This window comes from Polypterus senegalus, chromosome 1 (assembly GCF_016835505.1).
Source record: "Polypterus senegalus isolate Bchr_013 chromosome 1, ASM1683550v1, whole genome shotgun sequence".
NCBI classification, from domain to species: Eukaryota; Metazoa; Chordata; class Cladistia; order Polypteriformes; family Polypteridae; genus Polypterus; species Polypterus senegalus.
In genome coordinates, this window is record NC_053154.1 from 61254131 (window position 1) to 61274829 (window position 20699).

Consider the following 20699-nt stretch of genomic DNA (forward strand, 5'->3'; position numbering starts at 1 on the left):
TTTTCCATCTTATTTAACATCATAAATGGTGTGGAGATTGAACCAATCCATCCATACAAAAAGCACCAGAATAAGGAAGGCAAACGATGGATGCACGTCAGGAGCCACGGGTCGCTTTTGTAGCCTTTTCATTTTAACACAGAAAAAGTGAAGTGATTGGCACCACCGCCAGTTTCGGGAGATCGGGGACATATTCTTACCCGTTCACCTTCGATCTGTGAGTTTTCTTCGCTGCCTCCATGTTTTGTAACACATTTCCAGTCCTGTCCGTTGGGTCAGTGGATGTCATATAAGAGTGCTTTCCTGAAATTACCTGGCATTCTGTCCAGTGATGATTCCTGCTTTGCACCCAGTCCCACTCTAAATAGGATTTGGCTGCTCAAAAGTAGATAGCAGGGCTTGTCTATTTTACAATTTTATATTGGGGTCCTTTTCTAAATAATGCCTAACAAGCTATGCCAGGGGTGGCGAACTCCAGGCCTGGAGTTCCGCAGTGACTACAGGTTTTCATTCTAACCGTTTTCCTAATCAATGACCAGTTTTCACTGCTAATTAACTTTTTCACCATCACTTTAATAGCCCTGTTAGAAGAGTTCAGCCCTCTGAATTGATTCCTTTCTTCATTCTAACAGCCAAGCAGAAATGAGATGTGAAATGAGCTAACAGATGACCAGCTGAACTGGGGCTTCAAAATCCAACCAATTTCACTCCAATCACTTTCTTAATGAGAAGCCAATTCTTGCTGTTAATTAAACCTGTTATTTAATTCCATTGCTTGTTGCTGCTCTCATTCTGCCAAAGCACACATTTTGAAAACTGTTGTTTTTCTGTTTTTTCTAAGAGCACAGTCAAAATGTTTTGGTGACCTGAGAGATCAACCTTACCAAGACCATCACCTCTCTTTAATTTCAGATAGTGTGTAATGGGCACAGGGAAGCTGGTCATGTGGTGGCTTGTTTTGTGTCTCATTGTTGTTTGGCTGCTGATTAAAGAAAAAGAAACAAGTATGGGGCCTGAGTCACGTTAATTAAAAGAAGTAATCGGCAGCAAAAACTGGTCACTAATTAAGAAGATGGTTAGAATGAAAATCTGGAGCTACTGTGGCACTCGAAGCCTGGAGTTCGCCACCCCTGAGCTAAACGTTCCATTCCTCTACAAACATATATTTTCATACTCGGCTTTTACAGGGTTTTCTAATCAAGTTGAATTAATTGTCTGATTTAATTATATTATGTTGTATTAAAATTGTGAAAGTAGTTTGGATATGGGGGCAGGGGGTGTCACAGCGGTGCAGTGGCAGTGCTGTTATCTCACCACAAGCAGGCCAGGATTCATGTCATGAACTATAGTACTAGGGTGTAGCACCTTGTTAGCTATTATGAATGTAGAGAAAAGTCGAGCAAAATGACACCTTTTATTGGCTAACTAAAAAGATTACAATATGCAAGCTTTCGTTGCTTCGAAACCTTGCATAGTGTAATCTTTTTAGTTAGCCAATAAAAGGTGTCATTTTGCTTGGCTTTTCTCTACTGTCATGAGCTATGCAATTGTTTACGTCTTCAAGATCGAGGTTTAGATTGATTTATAAAGCAAGTGTCTAGCAATCAGCTTAGTGCAGTTTTTTTCTCATTATTTAAGGCGACTAATCTGAGGCTATGGATGTACCCTGCTGTGTCGTACATTTTGTTTTGTCGTTTTCTTTTCCTAAAATCTGTTCTTAGGATTGATTGTACTGCCAACAGAAGAATTGTGCTGAATACCAGAAGACATTGTGCGCAAATGCAGTCGCACGTGTGCTGCTAGTTTTATCTCTCGGACGGAGTGGGCTGCAGCATTAATTAATGGTGTAATGAGTTGTTTGAGCATGCGGTGCGTCTTGTCGGCGCCCGTCAGAAGTAGCGAACTTTAAAGGATCAGGTAGCGCGCACCTGCGGAGCGCAATAAAAGGAGATCGTGTCGGTCAACTTACGTCACTGCTGGAACGCCCCAGGGATTCCCGGGAAGGCTTCGACTCGCTCATTTCTAGTTACTGTACATTCATGGCCACGGTGCGGGAGAAAGCGGCTGCTTTGAATCTAACCGGGATTGTTTACAGCCCGATGCACCGTCCCCCAACTGGTAAATAGCTTTTTTTATTACATTTTACAATCCATTTTAAGGGCCGGAGAATGTGCTGGGGCTAGTTTGCAATTGCTTGTGTCTAACTTTGTTTTTTTTCCCGGTGGCGGAATTTCAACCTCTCCTTGAGTCTTGCTTCCAACAGTAATGATTTAAAATCAGCAGTGATTTCAGATGTCTTTACGCGGCGAGCAGAAATAACGCAATAGCTGTAGACATTTCAGGTTTATTGAAGTTTGCCATTTGCGTTAACGTTTAGCTCTCGCACCCGTATTTCATACTGCTCTACAAGCCCGTGTGGGATTTTATTTTGATCGGCCCAGATCGAGTGATGCATAAATTGTTCCCTACCCCTCTTTCTACTGACTAGAGAACCGGTGTCCCAATCGATTTCGTTCCTAGCGGCTTTGAGTTGTGCTTAGTCCCTGGTGCTATAAAGCAGCCACCCTCCAGGCTTTCTGCGTGAAATATTTATACAATGCAGACCTGCATTAAGTTCGATACGGTGCAACTTTTATTGAAGTATTTGTTTCTCGTTTTTTTTCAGCAGCAGAATGTAAATCCGATTTTGTATAGTGGCACTGTTGTGTCCCGTAGTGTCCCAGGCATTGCCAGTAAGGTGATGAGGACAGCTTGGACGTCCCTCCTCGCAGGACGTGCTGTGACACTCTAGAATCTGTTAATCGACGTGGCGCACGTTTAGACAGCTTGAGGGCTCCGATTGGACCACACTATACCGAAGGTACCCAAACTGGACCATCGGTACTGTTTCTGCAAACCCGCTATTCCGTAAACCTGGCCGATCGTGGCAGCAATGTCGGAGACGCTGGAAATCCGTAGTGGACAGGGCGCGCTCACTGGCACGCCGGGGAAAGCAATATCCCAGCCCCCCAAACAAACATTTCTGCGTTTATCTCCATTTGTTGAGTGCGATTTCATTGTGTGAACAGTGTTCCGGGCAGATTTCACACCTTCCTGAATGAGTCTACTTTTCCCCCGGACTTAATGCTAACAATGTCTTGCTGTGCCCTTGTTGAAAAATTTTGTTTTTACCACAGCCATGGGTAAATTGAGTTAGTGCAGAAGCCTGTCCTGCAGTTATTTTATAGGACTGTGAAGTGCTTCTATGGTGAAAAGCTCCAGGGCCCTTCTGTAGGATCAGGTAAGTGTCACACTGCTGGCAGATTTTCTTAAACTCTGTCACTTGAAGCTGTCTATGAGAATAAAAGAAAGCTCGTGTTGTGTTTGCTTGTCTGCCCTGGAGTGCGGCCATCTGCTCAGCCCTTAAGCTGGACTTGTCTTCTCCTTGCACTTGTATCGGCAGGCCCTATGGCTTTATTTGGCACTTGATGATCCTTTTTATTGGCATTTGTCACACCAGCTGCACAAGTGTTTTGCACTAAATCAGTTTAATTAATGAACAATTTAAAAAATGTAATCGCATGAGTTAAATCTGAGGGTGAGGAAAATGTGGCATCCGTTTGACACTTGGAGATCATGATCATGTTCTTCTGCTGGGGACTTCATAAAGCAAGCCCTTGTTTGTTTTTTTCTTCTAATTATCTGCTTAAAAACCTAACCAGATTGAGTTGATAAATATTTTCATGTTGCATAAAATGAACCGGGAATTTGAGACTTTCCATTAGTGCAGGTTATTCCCTCAGCAATTATTTACTCTTTATGCAAACAGTTAACATGGTTGACTCTGATAAGGTAAAGTAAGCCCAGAGGATTGGCTGAGGGGAAATGCTGAGTGCAGTCAAGCTCACATTGACTGACTGTACGATCGGAGGACTGGAAAAACCTGAACTCGTGTCAGAAGACCAACCTTTTGGGTAGTCCTACCTGTTGGTGTACAAGCAATAGAAGCAGCACCTGGATAGTGACAAGGCTTTGGATCTCCATCGCTGTTGTGTGTGTGTGCGCACTAGGTTTTCTGACATCGGACAAAGCCTCGGATTATATTGGGATTCGAAAGCAAAGATTGGGACAATACAAGCAATGTGGTGACCAGCTGGAGATTACTGTGCCTTTCAATGCTCTCTGGATTTTATGTTGAGATTAGAGAGATTAGGGATATGTATTTTGAAAATTGGGTTTGCTGCAGTTTCTGTGGTTAAAGTATTAAATAGTAACTGCTTGCCTACTTGGAAGGTGGTGGGTTTAGATGCTAACAGTGGGTTGATTAGCTTAAAACAAAAGGCTTGCCTAAAGGCTGCCCTGTTGGCAGATGCTTTTTGACCACTTGTAAAAGACTCAGTTTAACTTTTTAAGCTTTATAGTTGAATACAACCTTGTATTTTATAAGGTATGCAATTTTAAGAAAACATTTTTTTCAAAAGTATAGGACTTTTAATATTTCAGTGTGTTGTAAAAGCAATCTACAAATGATTAATTCTGCAGACCAATATGATGAATAGGTCTGTTTTGAAATGTGGGCGACTGTCCAAATACTGTACACCATAATTGGTGTTCCCAGACTAGTACGCAGTTTGACTGCGTGAGGAATAGCCATATAGAAAAGGTGTTGCCTAAAAGTCCGTGTCACTTTGCCTTTTGGCTGTGCCGACCTGTTCAACTAGTTTTTTCTTCTTCTTTTTTTTTTTTTTTTTTTGTGTATGTGTAAACAGTTGATCTCTCAAAGGTCAAAGCATAAAAATCTTTGGAATTAAAGATGGCTCTTTCCAAAAAAGCTTACAGTCTTGAACAGTTGTATTCTGAATTGGTTTAAGTAACATTTAACTCTGATCCATTCTGTATTGTTGATGGAGGTGGGGGTTTGTCTCTTCAATATGCACATTTTAAATGGCTTTGATTATTTGCCAAGGTTGGATTTATCACCACTGTCTAGTTCATGGTCAATTTGAGAGAGTGTTGCAGCTTTATATTTGAAAGAAGCATCTGTGCCTTTTTTGTATGCCCTGCACCAAAGTGTCTGTAGTCCTCTAATCGGACATTGATTAGATAATGCTAAACTCCTAAAGCATACTGGGGGTGGGGGGACTTGACAAGGTCGGCCTTGGCCTTGCTTTTGAATAAAAGCCAAAGTGTTGGTGTTCTCTGAATGAACCATGCCTCACATGTACGTCCACTTTTTATTTTTTCTTATTTAAAAGATGGTGCTTAATTTTGAAGAAACCAGTGCAGGGCATGAAAACACCAGATGGGGAGATGCTTCCTCCCAGAAACTGGTTAATGTGGTGTAACCAGTTAATGCATAGTTTGAATATGGCAGAAAACCTGCTTGGACCCTGGAAGCACAAGTAAACCTGTACAGATCCTAGACGGTGTGCCCGGCCCAGACTCAACCCCTTTTGTGATGCGTAGTGCAAATACCTAAAACTAGTTTAGAATTTGTTGGGTTTTTTTTTTTTCTGAATTGGCAATTGTTTTTGCTAGACCTGTGCAGAAGAAACCCCAGCAAGTCTAGTTGGTTGTGAAATGTTGAACAAGAATTGTTCAAATCCTGGACCAATGGTGTTAATCTGAGAGAGCCAGTCTTCGGGCTGGATGTGTAAATTATCAAGTTACCCCTCCTTTTCCCTTCTATTCTTCCATATGGCAAATCGCATGTTTTGACATTTTTACTGTCTTTCTTATTATTTTTATTTATTTATTTATTTTTTTTTAACTAGGGGGTTCTCCCTGCTTGCTTTGCTTGCCAATCCAAGCCCAAACCAATAATTCCTCCTCCCCACAATGCACCAGCCACTTAGTGTCTCTGCTGCTTGTGCTGTGAAGATGGGGGCTGAACACACCCCAAGGAGACGTGGTTGCTCCTCCAAAACTTTTAGATGGTGATACAATGGTAAACAGTTTTCATTTATCTCCACTTTGCTCCATCTGCTGCTGCTGCTGTGCTGCATGATCTGCATCTCATGCAGCGCTTCGAACATTTACAAGCCTGTACAGCAGCTGTACTAATCTTTGTTTCCGGCCCTGGGCATGGTTAAATCTTTTGTCAGTCTCATTTCGCAGTACGCAAGTTCTTGATGGCTTTTTTAGTTTATAATTTAAAAACCGAACAAGAAACTGAAAATGTAACAACATCACATTAAAAATGTGATAAATTCTGAAAAGGAATGATGCCAAACCTGTTTTATGTAGGTTTTAAAATAAGCCCCCCAAAACCCCCCCCCCAAAAAAAACCATGACAAGTCACATAAAATCGTTGCAAAATTGTAAAGCTGATGTTGCGTGATTTTTATTTGTGTAGAATGTCAGACTTGCCAACTGCAGTTTCTGATCTTGTTGCCAGACCTTTTTAATTAAAGATTGAAACTTGCTGGGAATGTCAATTACTGACTGCCCACCCACCTTCCAGCACAGTTGTGACCATCCCTTTGTGACGGCCAATAACGTGCTGCCTGACAGAGCCAGCACTGTGTGATTAACCGCTATGGCGACTCTGGCCACAATTTCCCAATTTTGTGGTACATAACGTGATATCGGACAAACGTCTCTTCTGTTTGCAAAGTGTAAAACCTGCCCATTCCTGGTTGATGCCTTAAATGAATTCTATTTCCAGCTGAGCAATCATTGGTTGGCAGCTCTCATGCATACAAGCCAGCCTCCATGACTGAGGACAAATCAAATTGTGATTTTGTTGGAGTGAGTCACTGGGTATGTCCTATTGTGTGACAGGCAGATGATGGCACTCTAAGATTATGTCAACAAATGTTATGACTGAATTGCTGGAAAAGTCGTATAATGTGATGTGGCCTCAAGACAGTAAATTTATTCTAAGCAATTCTGAACTTTCTTGATGCCTAAGACTTTCTTAAATGTAAACTTAACTGAGTTTTCTGCCATTAGCCTCAAAATTGTCTTCATATTATGAAGTGTGGTCTCAAGTGTTAACACAGAAGTTAAAAGAGCCTTTTTCAGTCCTGCAGCATAAATGCCAAGCACCAAAGTAACCTGCAGTGGTCAAAGGTTTGTTTTACATGATTATGTAATCATAGGGATGGCGCAGTGGTAGCACTCCTGCCTTGTAGTAAGGAGACCAGGGTTTATGTATGGGATCCTCCCTGCATGGAGATTGCATATTCTACCTGTGTCTGTAGGTTTCCTCCCACTGTCCAAAGATCTTCAGATTAAGTGAATTGGCAACTCTAAATTAGCCCTGGGGGGTGTTTGCCAAGTGATTGGATTGGTTTCCTGTGTAGGGTTTGTTCCTGCCATGTGCCCTATGCTAGCTGTGATACCCTCCAGTACTTCCCACAGCCCTGGTCTGGATTAGGTGTGTGAGAAAATGACACTATTAAAAAGCACTTTTTTTTTTTTTCTGGACTCCAAATGCATCTTCCTGTCCATTTTCAACAAATTTCAGAATTAATATCCTGTACTGGCAGTATCAAATGATGGGCAGGAACCTGGATGGATGCCCTGCCAGTCTGTTACCCATATATGATCCTGGGACCACATTTAGAGTCTTTAAATAACCTACTGCAGGTTTTCAGGATATGGCAGAAAGTTTCATGTCAGTTTTTACAAAGGGAGGGGCGGGCGGGGGCGGGGGTTGGGGGGTGTAGTAGCTCAATCCAAAAAAGGTTTGAAATAAGTGGTGTGTTTTTTTTCCTCTTTTGCAGACTCTGCCATGGCTCACAAGCCTTTCAGGGCAACATTTATCTGGAGTAGCATCATCAGTACCCTTCAGTCTCAAGTGGAGGTTAAAAGGAGGCGCCACAACTTGAAATATCACAATGACTGCTTTCTTGGCTCTGATGCAGTTGATGTGATCCTGGCACATCTTGTACAGAACAAGCTCTTTGGAGATATGGAGATTCCTAGAGCAAAAGTGGCACGTGTGTGCCAGGCTCTTATGGACTACAAAGTGTTTGAGGCAGTGGATACAAAGGTTTTTGGAAAAGACAAAAAACGGTCTATGTTTGAGGACAGCAGTTGTAGCTTATACCGGTTTCTAAATGGATACAATCCACCAGGGACCCCTTTAACAAATGGAAGTGACTCTCCAAGCTACCAGAGGAATGTTTTAAACCGAACATGTCGAAGGTGGGTGGTGTGTGAGTGTTTTTATATATCCTTCAACAGTAAAAGAAAATCTTGTGCAGTAGTTTAAACTTCCACGCATAGTCCAATTCAGGTAAATTAAAAATGAGTTGTCTTTTAGGAGTAATCCGTTATCTCCTGTAGAATGCTGTAGTTTTAGATTTGAAATGAATGAATGTTTTGGACAAAGCAGTAAACCTGTCTAGATAATGGCTGCTTGACAGGAGATTTGTCTTGTACTTGTTACCTGAATTGATGATGGCTATCTCTGAGTGCAGCCAGAAGTGGGGGGAGCTATTTAAAAACTAAGCTTTAATTGCAAGGTAGTGTCGTAGTCTAAAAACGTTGTCCATAGCAATTGGCCTTGAGGCATGTTCTGATGGACACTGGCATCTTGCTTGCTGTTGTTTGTTTCTCAGAATGGAGGTGATTGTGTTTTTTTGTCATGAAATGTTGGCAGTTGTAACTTGCCCAAGTGTCTGCATCTTGATTGATGTAAACATTGGTATGCTTGGCCGCATTACAATTTCTTGGGCTTTCCAATTCTCCTTTTAGTCTCCTTGTGTTGGAATGTGGTGGATCTTGATTTCATAACGTGTGTTGCTGTGGTGACAAGTGCAGCTCCCATAGACGGTTTGCACTCAAATGAGCTGGAACTGTTGTCATCGGTGTCCTTTCCACATGATTAAAGTAGCGTATTTTATGACTGCAGAGCAGTTATTATGGTTCAAGTGACCTACGGCAAAAGAACTTTTACAAGACTCCCCACTTAACTACCTCTAAAGCAGTTTGTTTTTTGAACTCCTTAAATTACTTGCCCTGTCTGAAGTGCAGATTGTTGGTGGTTTTTGCTTTAATAGGGTGTTTTTTTTTTTTTCCTCCTGGGGGAATACAAACCAAGTTAAACCCCAAAAGTTGTTGTTCATTAACAACTGAAGTATCGCTTGATCATGCAATCTACTGATGGTCAGTGCAACAATTCAGATTTAACTTGGCAGCCTTGTAGTGCTAAGTGGGTGCACAGAATTTGAGGACCTGGGCCCAAAGTGACAGTATGCTATAAGTGACTAAGTGGTTTCTATATAGTCCTGTTTATTGAGCATAAATGCGTATTCTCTCTTTAGGCAAGAAGAATCTGTACATTCGTCATCCACCCCTGTCAAATCTGACCAGTCTTTGGAGGATCTCCTAGGCAATTTGAATCTAAATGCAGTAGACAGCTCAGCGTTGAACTCTTTACCTCGTAAGTATTTGTTTGAATGGTGCATACTGTTATTGTTGGGGCAGCCAAAAACTGGAAATCTTCTAACGTGGGAAGGACAAACACACCAGAGCAGCACTTTGGACTAGGTGTACTTTTTCTCTCAATATGTGATCCATAAAATCTGCTTCACCAATGGCTCCAAAGGTAAATGCTGTAAAGTTTGCCAGGTTGGTACAGTCACGGCATATAATGAGAAGGCTTATCAAGATCTCGATCAAGTAAATATGCCAATGTTCCACTCATAAAGATATGATCTGCTCTAAGTGACAATATTATGGTGACAATTAAGCATGACCATTCCTCCTCACTATAGAGAGAAGTCAAGCAAAATGACACCTTTTATTGGCTAACTAAAGAGATTACAATATGCAAGCTTTTGAGGCAACTTGGGGGCCCTTTCAGGCAAGATGAAGGGGCCCGAGTTGCCTTGAAAGCTTGCATATTGTAATCTCTTTAGTTAGCCAATAAAATGTGTCATTTTGCTTGACTTCTCACTACATCCATAATGGTTAACCTGGTACAACACCCTGGTACTTTTTTTTTTTTTTTTAATATAGAGATAGTCAAGTGGAATCCACTGGTAGGTTATTGGACACACAGAGTTAAATCTGTCAAAGAATATGGCAGCAGATGTACTGAATGGTGTCAAAGTTAAATCCACTCTAAAATATTCAAGTGGGTGCATGAGCCAAAAATCTAACCTTGACCCCCACAAGGAGAACTTTGATGCAAATGTTGGGAGGCATTCTCTATGGACTGTCTATATGCTTGTTTGGGGGATTTGTGTCATCTGATCGATCTTGCTGTAGTTCCTACAGTAGATACAAGGTATTAGCCGCACAAGGGGGCTCCAAAGAGCATCAAACCACAAACTCAGTAATGCAGCACAAGATATATGAATAAAATCCTCCAATCAGCCATGGTAACAATACAAATGCGCAATTCTTCCTCCTTACTACTTCTGCTGAGTGTTGCCTGCTGCCTCCAGACTCTGATTCCACTGAAGTGAGGCAGCAGACTCCTTTTATGTCAGACCTGGGAGTGCTTCCTGTGCCATGCTGTGTCGTTTGGGCCACAAAGTATGGAGGTCCTCCCCACCCGACCGCACCCTCAGATACCCAGGGATTGTGACTGGGCTGCACTTCAGGACTCCAAATCCCAAGCATCCCTGTAGGTGTCCCGACTGGGTTACACCTGAGGGCCACTGCCACATGGAGGATGGAACAACTCTACTTCCACTGGTCCGTCTGTTCTAGAATTCCGGCCGGGCACAAAGTTATTCTTCCGTCCTGCCAGCTAATGTACTTGTGTCATTGTCCAGGTAATGAATCTGGCTGGCATGCCCGTTCCTCCTCCAACCGTATCAAAATGGCAAATTGACATTTTGTGGTTTTAGCATGCTTTATTTATTATTATTATTACTATTTATTATTTTATTAATAAATTTTACATGAAATCCCAAAGGCAGTAGTGACTTAATTGTTGAAGAGACTTGTCACACCAGATAACTTGCATTGCAATTTTTTACTTGAAGAAAATGGGAGTGTTTGTTTAGAAATTCATACATAATAAAACACCTGAAAATGGACACATCATAAAAATGCAAGAAGTATTTTAGCAGTCCTTTTTAAATGTTTTACTTCCTTTGTAGTGGGGTTTATTTAGTATGGTATTTACTGGTGTGTGCCAAACCCGCTCTATCTGTATACAGTACAATGATTGAAAGCAAGGACATGCATGTCTGTAATTTAAAACCAATGGCTGACTTTGCCATTTTAAATCTTCATTAAAAAGCAAAACTTTGTCAATGAAATGCAACATCTTTGTTTGCTTATTGCAGTTTGAGATTGATAGCTATACAAAGGATTTTAAGTGATATTTGTGTCCATGGGCTTTGCTTCTCCATCACTTTTTTACTCTTTTTGCCCTACATGTAAAACCCTGAATTACTAGTGAACCTTGTCCCACACCAAGCATATAAATCGCTGCAGAGCTGTCAGAGGTTTGTAGGCAGGCTATTTTTGACTGACTTGGGCAGATTTGGCATTAATTGGTTTGTTTTACTTTGGTTTTCAGTTGTGCAAGCGGTTTCTTGAAAATTAGATTTTACAACTGTGTGTGTATAGTGTTTAGGGTTCACCAGGTTTGAATATTTTGTCTATAAATGAATCTTGTATAGGTTCTCTTGTATGCAAGTATTTATAATCTTAGGAAAATGTTCGAATTGTTTCATATTTGACTCGCTACCCAACAGGGAGCTGTGGCAATGCCTAACTGGAGCAGCCAAAAAATGACGAACCAACAGGGAGCTTTGTGAACAAAGCCCAAAATGAAGTACTTTTATGTCTTGTACAAATCGTCAAAAAGGCTAAACAGTGGCCTAGCTTGTTTCAGAGCAGCATTTAATTCTTGCCAGATTCTGTAAAAGCTTTGGATTGCTCCTCTTGGAATTTGTTTTCTAATTTTAGTTAACCGATCCTTTTCCTGTTTACTTCTCTAGGGTGGGTTATTCTTCAAACGAAGTAAAATGATAGCAAGCAGTATAGTGTAGAACTGTAAAATGGTATACACTGTATATTGAGATTCATATTTTTTTACCATTGTTTTATAAACTGTTCTACTTTTGCATATTTGAATTGCATTACATTGGTTTGCATTTTCAAGATGCCATAAATGACTGACTAAAGGGTATTTACCTGGCAGTTATTTGACTTGCATTTCAAAATATGCACTGATCAGCTAAGATTTGAGCAAATTCCTCCACTTGGTGACTGCATCTTGCCTTTAATATCGGGAAGCAAACAATTTCAGATTTTAGTCTTCTAATGTACTTCATTTAAATTTAATTTTAGCACTAAAATTTGTTGCCTTCTGGAACCTGGTAGGGGCTGGTGTGTGTGTCAAATCCTCATTATTGCCTACATGTATTGTGCCAAGGAAAATATTGCTTTAATGGGTTCAGGGCCCTGTCTACAAGGTGGGATGGCTCTTAACCCCATGCCAATCTCGATCTACACTTCAATGGCCTTATGTCTGCCATTGATCCTTTTTTTTTTTTTTGCCTCAACTGTAAACTCTAATTTTAGACTTGCCACCTCATCTGGGGTCATTTCTAGCCCAAATCTCTGACTGGGAGTACCAGGTATATGGCATGTTGTGGAGGAAAACCAACCATAGCACCCATATCTCTTCAAGGGACAGGGCTGTACCATCAGAGGAGAGTTGGGCATTCATGATGCATGCTGTGCTGCCAGTCCTTTGGAAAACACTTAACTGGTGGGACACTTCGCCTTCTCCCTCCTTTATGGCCTTGCTGGCCCTGTTTGTCAAGTGTTTAGGTGTGGGGGTTTCTTTTTTCCTTCACTGGCACTTCATCATGTAAATATATAGTTCAAAAACGGCATGATTATGATTACATATTCTACCAGCATTCATTTTAAATGTGCAAGCACTTCCTATAACTATTTTAAAAATGTAAAGCTAATCAGGGCACATCATGAACTTGAAAAAAATTGCTTTATAAAATGTCAGAATATGTTGGTGGGGGTTGTAATTCAGTGGCTATTCATGTCCAATTTTACTTTTGCCTCATATTTAGGAGGCAAATTACAGGTCAATGGTGGTCCCAACATGGTAGTGTGCAGCCTCCTAGTAAGAATGTAGAGTTGGGTTTTTGAGTTTGCATGTAGGCATATGTTGTATTAAATGAAATATTGTGCACACACCTTAATACACCAGTCAGGGGTGGGTGTATGTGCTTTATGCTTTGTATTTATCTATTGCATGTGAAATAAAGGCTACATTACACGACTTGTTTCCCCAGTTGCAGAATTCATTTACATAAATCGAACGTCTGAGGCTGCTGGTATACTTCCATCACTGACAGTTGTATACTCCAACCTATCCAGCACCTCAGTCTAACTTGCTCTGCTGTGCATATGTGACGGCTGTCCACCAGTGAACATTTAGAGATGTACAGTGGACATAATGCAGTGATGATGAATAAGGAACACTGTTTTCTTCATACTATGATACAATGTGGGTGGGTGAGGGTTTACAAGGACACAGATTGCAAAAGTTGTCCCAATCTGTTAACCTTCAGCACAAGCACCAGATTAGTCCGGCTACACTGTGTTGGCTGTCAGAAAAATGGATCAGCTTGAGATGCTTTGGAATGCAGTACCATAATTTGACATTCCCAGGCAATTGGTAGTCCTGCAAATTGACATATGTTGGCAACAAGCTTAGCCAGTGTAGTTGTCAAGTTTTGACATCCCAATCTGGCTAGAAGTCCTGTAATGTGATTGACTTTCTTGTGTTTTGACAATGGAAGAATATGCCAGAATAAAATGTATTCTTGTTCACTTTGTGGTGCATTATGGTGATGTAGAAATACACACAGCATATCAATATAGCACCATTATAAATTACAAGTCATTTCCCTATCTTCCACTCAGTTGTCCAAGATGTTTGGCGAGAGCAGACCATCCTGCGTCTTTTACAGTTGGTGGATCTTCCTGTGCTTGATACGCTGCTAGAAGAAAAAGGAAGAGGCCTGCAGATGAGAAATGCACAGAGTGAACCTAACTTGGTCTGTAGAAGCAATTACTTGGACCGGGAAATCCTTAAAGCATTTGGTGAATCTCAGTGAGTACACTGCACTTTTTTTGTTAAAAAAAACCCCCATGAGCAGATCCCTGTGACTTCACAGCAGATGTCAAGAATGGAGCTATCATGCATTTTTTGCCAATTCCACATCGCTCTCTATACTGTATAAACAAATGCACATCGGAGACCTGGGTTAGCTTCCTGGGTCCTCCCTGCGTGGAGTTTGCATGTTCTGCTCGTGTCTGAGTAGGTTTCCTCCAGGTACTCGCATGTCTTTGGACTGTGGGAGGAAACCCAGGTTAGGTGCATTGGCGATCCTAAATTGTCGTGTGTGTGTGCCCAGCAGTGGGCTGGCGCCCTGCCTGGGATTTGTTCCTGCCTTGTGCCCTGTGCTGGCTAGAAATGACTCCAGCAGACCCCTGTGTTTATGATATAGCAGGTTGGACAATGACTGACTGACAGTGTTGGTAAAACAAAAATGCAGTTTAATTTTTGGTTATTAGTGATCCTGTTCCCCAAAGCAACTGGTTTTTGTCATGGATGTGTTCTAGGAATTTGTGCTATCGGTTTACTAATGTAGTGTTTAATTTTTATAGTGCTGATGACTGGCTGTCTGCTTCAATTGACTGTCTAGAGTACCTGCCAGACCAGGCAGTTGTTGAAGTTAGCAGAACCCTTCCTGCATGTCCTGAAGAAATGGAAAAGTGCAAAAGACTTCTTTTTAATGCAATTGTTCAATATTACAACCAAAACAGAGATCCACTTCTGACAAATCATTATTTTGATATCCATACTGGAATTGCAGAGCTGCTGGGTAAGAACTTGTTCTTTTGACCTTTCAATCAGCAATAGATTGTTACACTGTACTTTAAAGAACTCAACTAGATTGACTTAATTTTCCCACTTTTATGGGCCACCGGAATCTACAAAGCAACAAATCTAACCTGGGAACAAATGGTTAGCCTTTCACAGTTCATACTGGGGTAGTGGCAATTGCCATTGCATTCAGAGGTAATGCCACATGCATGTACACCCAGACTCCAAGCTTTCCCATGAAAGCCTCTACCCCTTTTATCAATCGAGTTAATGTTCTTTGCCAGATGGGCTGTTGCCAATCCAGCATCTAGTGCCTTCCAGCCCTTTATGTAAACACCTTTCTGTACACTGTGTGTATAAAATGTATACAGTTTATTCAGAGACCTCATAATTGTTTAGGGTTTCAGGTGGGTTCACAGAGTACACTGGGGTCCCAGAAACCCCATATTTAACACCTTCAGTTTATGTATAGATGTAATTATTTAGTACCATGAAATTGGACATCAAACACCAACCCTTTTAAATGGTAGGAATTTAAATGTGCGTCGTGGAGACTGGATGGGTGGCCTACATGGGTTAAAAGGGACGGAAAACAAAAGCAAACAATCTTTTGGAGGGTTCATAAAAAGTAGCCTGTTATTATTAAATTGGTGGGTTGAGGGCATGTGAATGGCAATAGAGGACAGTATGGTAAGCACCTTAATTTAGCGTGGTCCAAGAGTTAATATTTACTATGCCTGATTTTTGTGTGGTCCAAGCCATAAATAGCCTTATCAAGTATACAAAACCTCTTGCATAGGACACGCTTTAATATGAATGCAAATGAACAAGTCGTAAAAGTCTGATTATAAGTTCAAGCAATTTTCATTAAAGTTGTATGGTTTCCCTACTTCAACCCCCACCTTCAACCTGCCTTCCCTTCAGAGTATTTGCTGGATGACCATCTGGAAACTGTCCCTGGCCAATCGTAGCTTCCATTTTTTGATTGTTATCAAAAGAAAGTTCAATTGTCGCTGGATGCTGTCTTGAGCCAGTGCCCTTAAGTTGGATGCTTTAGCCTACAGTGTATGGCGTAATAAATGCCAACAATTGTCCTGTGGTGCTCATCTGGTAGAAAGTAGACTTGAGATCATTCCTGTTTTTTTTTTTTTGTTGGGTGTGGTGTGGAGTTTTGTATCCAGTTTTACATGTTTAAATTTCTTTGGGGGACATTGGCAATTGCAATCATTATTGTATCTTCATTGTGAAGAAAATATACCGATGAGCAGTAGTGATAAAGTGATGCATTTCTTTTTATATATAATAAACTGTGCTTTCAGGATCTCCACTCCTTTGCCTGGGAGTGGGGTGTGCTTGAAAGTTCTCAACCCAAGGCCAGTAGTGGCATCTCCTTAGTCATCTGGACCAAGTTCTTAATGCTTAGTTATCCTATGAAGTGATAAAGGTAGCAATGTGGACTACAGAAAGATTCCCAGATTGCACAGCCTGGTCTGACAGTCTTGTATTCTTTCCAGAGATGAAAGTCTTTAGCTTTGAGGGTAGAGGAGTAAACCTTTTGTAGGAGAAATGCTTGACTATCTTTACTAAAAGGTGTGGAGACTTTTAAATACTATTTAACTGTAGGAGGCTGTTAGGGAAATTTTGTAATTAAGACTTGCAGCATTATAGTACCAGAGGTTTTACGTGACCCATGTATATGGGAGGAAAGAAATGGACTTCAAAGTGTTTAGGCTTATCTAGAGAAGTGGTGCTCTGAATCGGTTACTATGCTTGGGCCTTTTTAGCGTCAGAAAATGTCCATTAGGAATCCCCTTCCTACCTTCATGGGGTGGAGAATCAAAACTAAGCAGTACCTGGTAATGCACAATAACTGAATAGCCATATTACTTCCCTACCCTTTAAAATTTTTTTTTTTTTTATACATTTCATATATTGGTGTTCACTGAAAAAGGGGGGGGGTCTTGAAACGTGAATAGTTGTGGTTTTTTTTTTTTTTTGCTTTTATATGGCAAAAATCTACCAAAGGGGTAAAATTTAGCTTAAGAAATCCATTTCTTTACATCAAATCAATAAGGAAACAGATTTAATGACCTGAACTTTATTTGCAGTGTAATCACTTAAGCCAATTCTAGTGAAGCTTGGATTTTTATCAGCTTCCTGTATTGCCCTTCAAGCTTTCTACAATATGTCTGAGTGTGTGTGATTGTGTCACCACCCCCAAACAGTTATTGGGGGCTTATTCAGAGAAACCTGTAGTTTTAACATTGCTCACAATAAAGTCAATTTTGGATAGATTTGACAAATGCCAGTCCTGTTTGACTTGAGTAGGATTCCTCCAAGTTTAATGTACACTTTTTAAAAAATCTACTGAGCAAGTAGAACTGCCTAAACACGCATTATGTTAGTAGCTGTATGACTAACTTTGGTCTGGAGAACTACACAGGCTGCATGTCCTTTCTTTTTACTTGCTCTTATTGGCACTCTTTGCTTGCTTCATAGTAACACTATTTGGCTTCTAATTAATACATATCAAACTCCACCTTTTTATCGGTTAATTGCCTTGTGAGGTGACTATTTTGCATGGCTCAACATTTTGGAAAATGCTCTATGAACGGATTCACTATTGAAGTATATAGAAAGGGCTGAACTACAACTAAAGGGTGCAAATGTTTGGCAGCTGGGAAAGTGCAGCTTTCATCATGCAACTTGTTAAGCATTTGGAGTAAACCTGCAGATGGTGTAACTCTGAAAAGTATCTAATTTTTAATGTAGGGCTGTAAGAGATGGGTGTGTTTGAATGTTATCTATGCAGAAAATGCATATTCCCTATGGCTAGCAGGCTATTTTTTCTTTTCTTTTTTTTTTTTTTTAGTAAATGGCAAGTCTGAGCAGGCATTAGAAGCTCTACAACTATGCTTAAAGTTGCTGGACTCTCAGAACAGAGAAGAGTTTAGAAGACTGCTGTGTTTCATGGCGGTTGCTGCAGATCCTGCTGAATTGCGACTTGAAAAAGAGGTATATTGATTTAAGTGGTGTTAATGAGATTCTTGGCCTACAGTAGGGAGTGGGTTTTTCAAATGGGACCTAACTAATCTGGACCATGGCTTTAGCGTGTGGATTAATAGTAAAATTTACATTAGCATGCTTTTGAAGTCTAGACTAGTTTATTGCCTTTCCCCAGAATGTTTGCATTTGGTAAATGTATTTTTATGGAAGCAGTTTAGGAGAATATACTGTGTGTATGTGTGCAACACTGGCTTGCTTCTCATCAAACTTCTTCTTTGATGCCCCCTAGTGGACAAATCTGTTTTCTTTCTTTTTAGATTGAAAATAGGATGGCAGTTAAAAGAGCCTTTTCAAAGGCAATTGTTAAACACAAAAGCCTTGCCAAGGGAAAGGTAGATCTTCTAGTACTGTTCCTGTTGGACAACCAAAAGGATGTATTTAAGGTACAGCATGTTCATTTGGTCTGTATGGAAATGTATTGCTTTTTGAGCTGAATGTGTGGTTGGGAATATTGAACCGTAAAGTTTAAGACCGGTCCTTAGAATTTATTTATTTTTTGTTCAGATTCCAGGATCTTTGCATAAGCTTGTCAGTGATAAACTTTCATTTATTCAGCATGGTCAGGACCCTGATGTGTGCACAGGTAGAGGATCTACTTTATTTATTTTAATGAAGTGACAACACTCTGGTGTTTAATTGTCATACCCCATCCTTTTTAAATGTATCCAAGTTGGAAACGGGCCACTCCTGGATGCTGTGATATTAATTTGTGGCTTTGTCTCACTAGGTTACACTTTCTGCCAAAGACTTTCTGGTCAGGAATACTATGGCAGTACTAGGAAATCTACAAATGATGAACTCTGGAAGCTACTTCGCACAATCCATGAAAACCCAAAGATCTCCCCCAAAGAAAAGAAACGGTTACTAGGACAATTTTACAAAAGCCATCCAGACACTTTCATTCAATATTTTGGGGACCGGATTTCGACAGTGTATACGTGAACTCTTAATGTGTGTGGGTTTTTTTTTTAGGTCTTGTACATATGTAAAGTTTTTTTTGTATTGTGAATAATAAATTTATTTGGAAGAATCTTCAGATAGTTTGAGTGTCACAGTTGTAGATTCTCTTTATAAGGATGGGTTGTGACTCTAGGAATAGCTTGTCTTAAATTTTAGGCTTTCTAAACTTTTTTCCCCCCTCTGCTCCTTATACTGAAACTACTAGACACTTGTGGAAAATGCTAAGTGTGTTGGCACTCATCGTAGAGAATCGCTTTAAATTTCAACTTGCAATTCCTGACCTTTTCACAGCATTGGCATGTTCATGCCCATCTGTGGTGCTTCTTAAATTAGGCTTTCCCTCAGGTAATTAGGACTGATTAGCAACTAAAAATTTGGCTTGATACTGGAAAGTTCCATGTGATAGCCTGGCTGCCCCCAATCTTTCTCAGTGGGTTCAACAAATGTTTAGTTTCTTATACATTTTAGATATAACTGAAACATCCTTGTACGGTCAAGCCAGCCATTTGTTTTTATATACTGGTGCAGTATTAAGTTGTCATGTAGCACAGCTTTACTGCAGCATGCACAGGTCATTGTGCGTGTCCTTGTAGTCTGTGTGGCCCTGCTGGTAGCACCTAGGTCTCGGGTGATTTTTGTATGAAAAGTGGACTTCTACATACAGCAGGTGAAACTCCTCTCGGACTAGGATCTTTTTACTGAAAAAATTATTGGCATTACCCATAAAGTGCTGTAAACCTTACACAACATCTGCTTTTATAGGGTTTTTAGGGTGTGTCTAGTGCTTGCTGTGCTGTATGCTTGGATCCAAGGAAAGTTGTTCATGTCTTTGCTCAAAACTAAATGGAGCCTCTCCTGGCTGTAGTGAGTTCATGTCTGGGCTCGGGCTCTGGATCTGATATGAAGAGTGGTCTTGCACTGAGTCATTTAGTTTCCTTAACTTAACAGCAGATTTAGTGCATGCTAAACCAAATGCTGTAGAGAGAGTATATATTTGGGGTAAATACAATAAGGTTTGTGTTGGTGTGTTAAACTGCAGCTACTTCATGTCTCTGCCGCTCATGTATGTGGATTTCACTTTCACCAAACAACAAATCTTTTGATTCTTGTGGATATGCCTCTTCATTGAGAGAGAAAAATCACTACTTTTCCCTGATGGCAACATGAATTAAACGATCCACTGTAATGAGAAGTCTATAGCTTCAGTTGCCCTAACCCCCGCCCCAACAACCCAAAGCCATGCAAGTTGAGTTTGTTCGAAACACTAAATTGGAACTGGGTGAGTAAGGGTGTTTTGCAATGGATTGGCACCCCATCTAGGTTAGTTCCTTCCTGCTTTGTGCCCAATTCTGCTTGGATAAGCTCTGAATTCATGTGACCTCATTGTTGGAATAAGCTGGTCTAGAAAAATTTTTGTTTGGTCATCCACTTCAATAGCTCAGAACTACAAGACAAACTTAACCATGGGAGTTAAATCAACAATGTCAACAGGAAAAATGATGTGGTATAGCGGCTTCAAAAAAAAAGGGCCATTTTTAAATCCATAGAGCTGTGTTGCTCTCCGTGGGCATGATTGCACGACCGCAGGGAATTAATGAGGTAGTTGGAGCGAGTCGCACCTGCATCTGTGGGTGCAATTGTTCTCAATTGCTTCATTGGCTTCCCGCGGCGTGTGATTAAGGTGCTGCGTCCATGAAGACGAGTGTATATATATACTGGCTGGCATTAAAAAAAGGGAACGAACAGGGGAAAAAAAGAGTTTAAAAGATATGAAAGGCATTCTTGGAAGTTACGATCTGGCCACCTGTAATAAGGAGGAGACAGCACGAGCTGGGGCCCCACGAAGGAGTGTTTG

General features: G+C 40.7%; 1 protein-coding gene across 1 annotated transcript; it reads left to right on the forward strand.

The window, feature by feature from the left end:
• The first annotated feature begins 1677 nt into the window (after window positions 1-1677).
• Window positions 1678-18924, forward strand: depdc7a (DEP domain containing 7, paralog a). Its single transcript, XM_039749691.1, has 9 exons — window positions 1678-2118; window positions 7710-8133; window positions 9255-9373; window positions 13852-14041; window positions 14599-14816; window positions 17691-17833; window positions 18142-18267; window positions 18389-18467; window positions 18612-18924. The coding sequence occupies exons 1-9, from the start codon at window positions 2040-2042 to the stop codon at window positions 18824-18826; spliced, it is 1593 nt and encodes a 530-aa protein (XP_039605625.1). The 5' UTR covers window positions 1678-2039; the 3' UTR covers window positions 18827-18924.
• Window positions 18925-20699: the final 1775 nt, after the last annotated feature.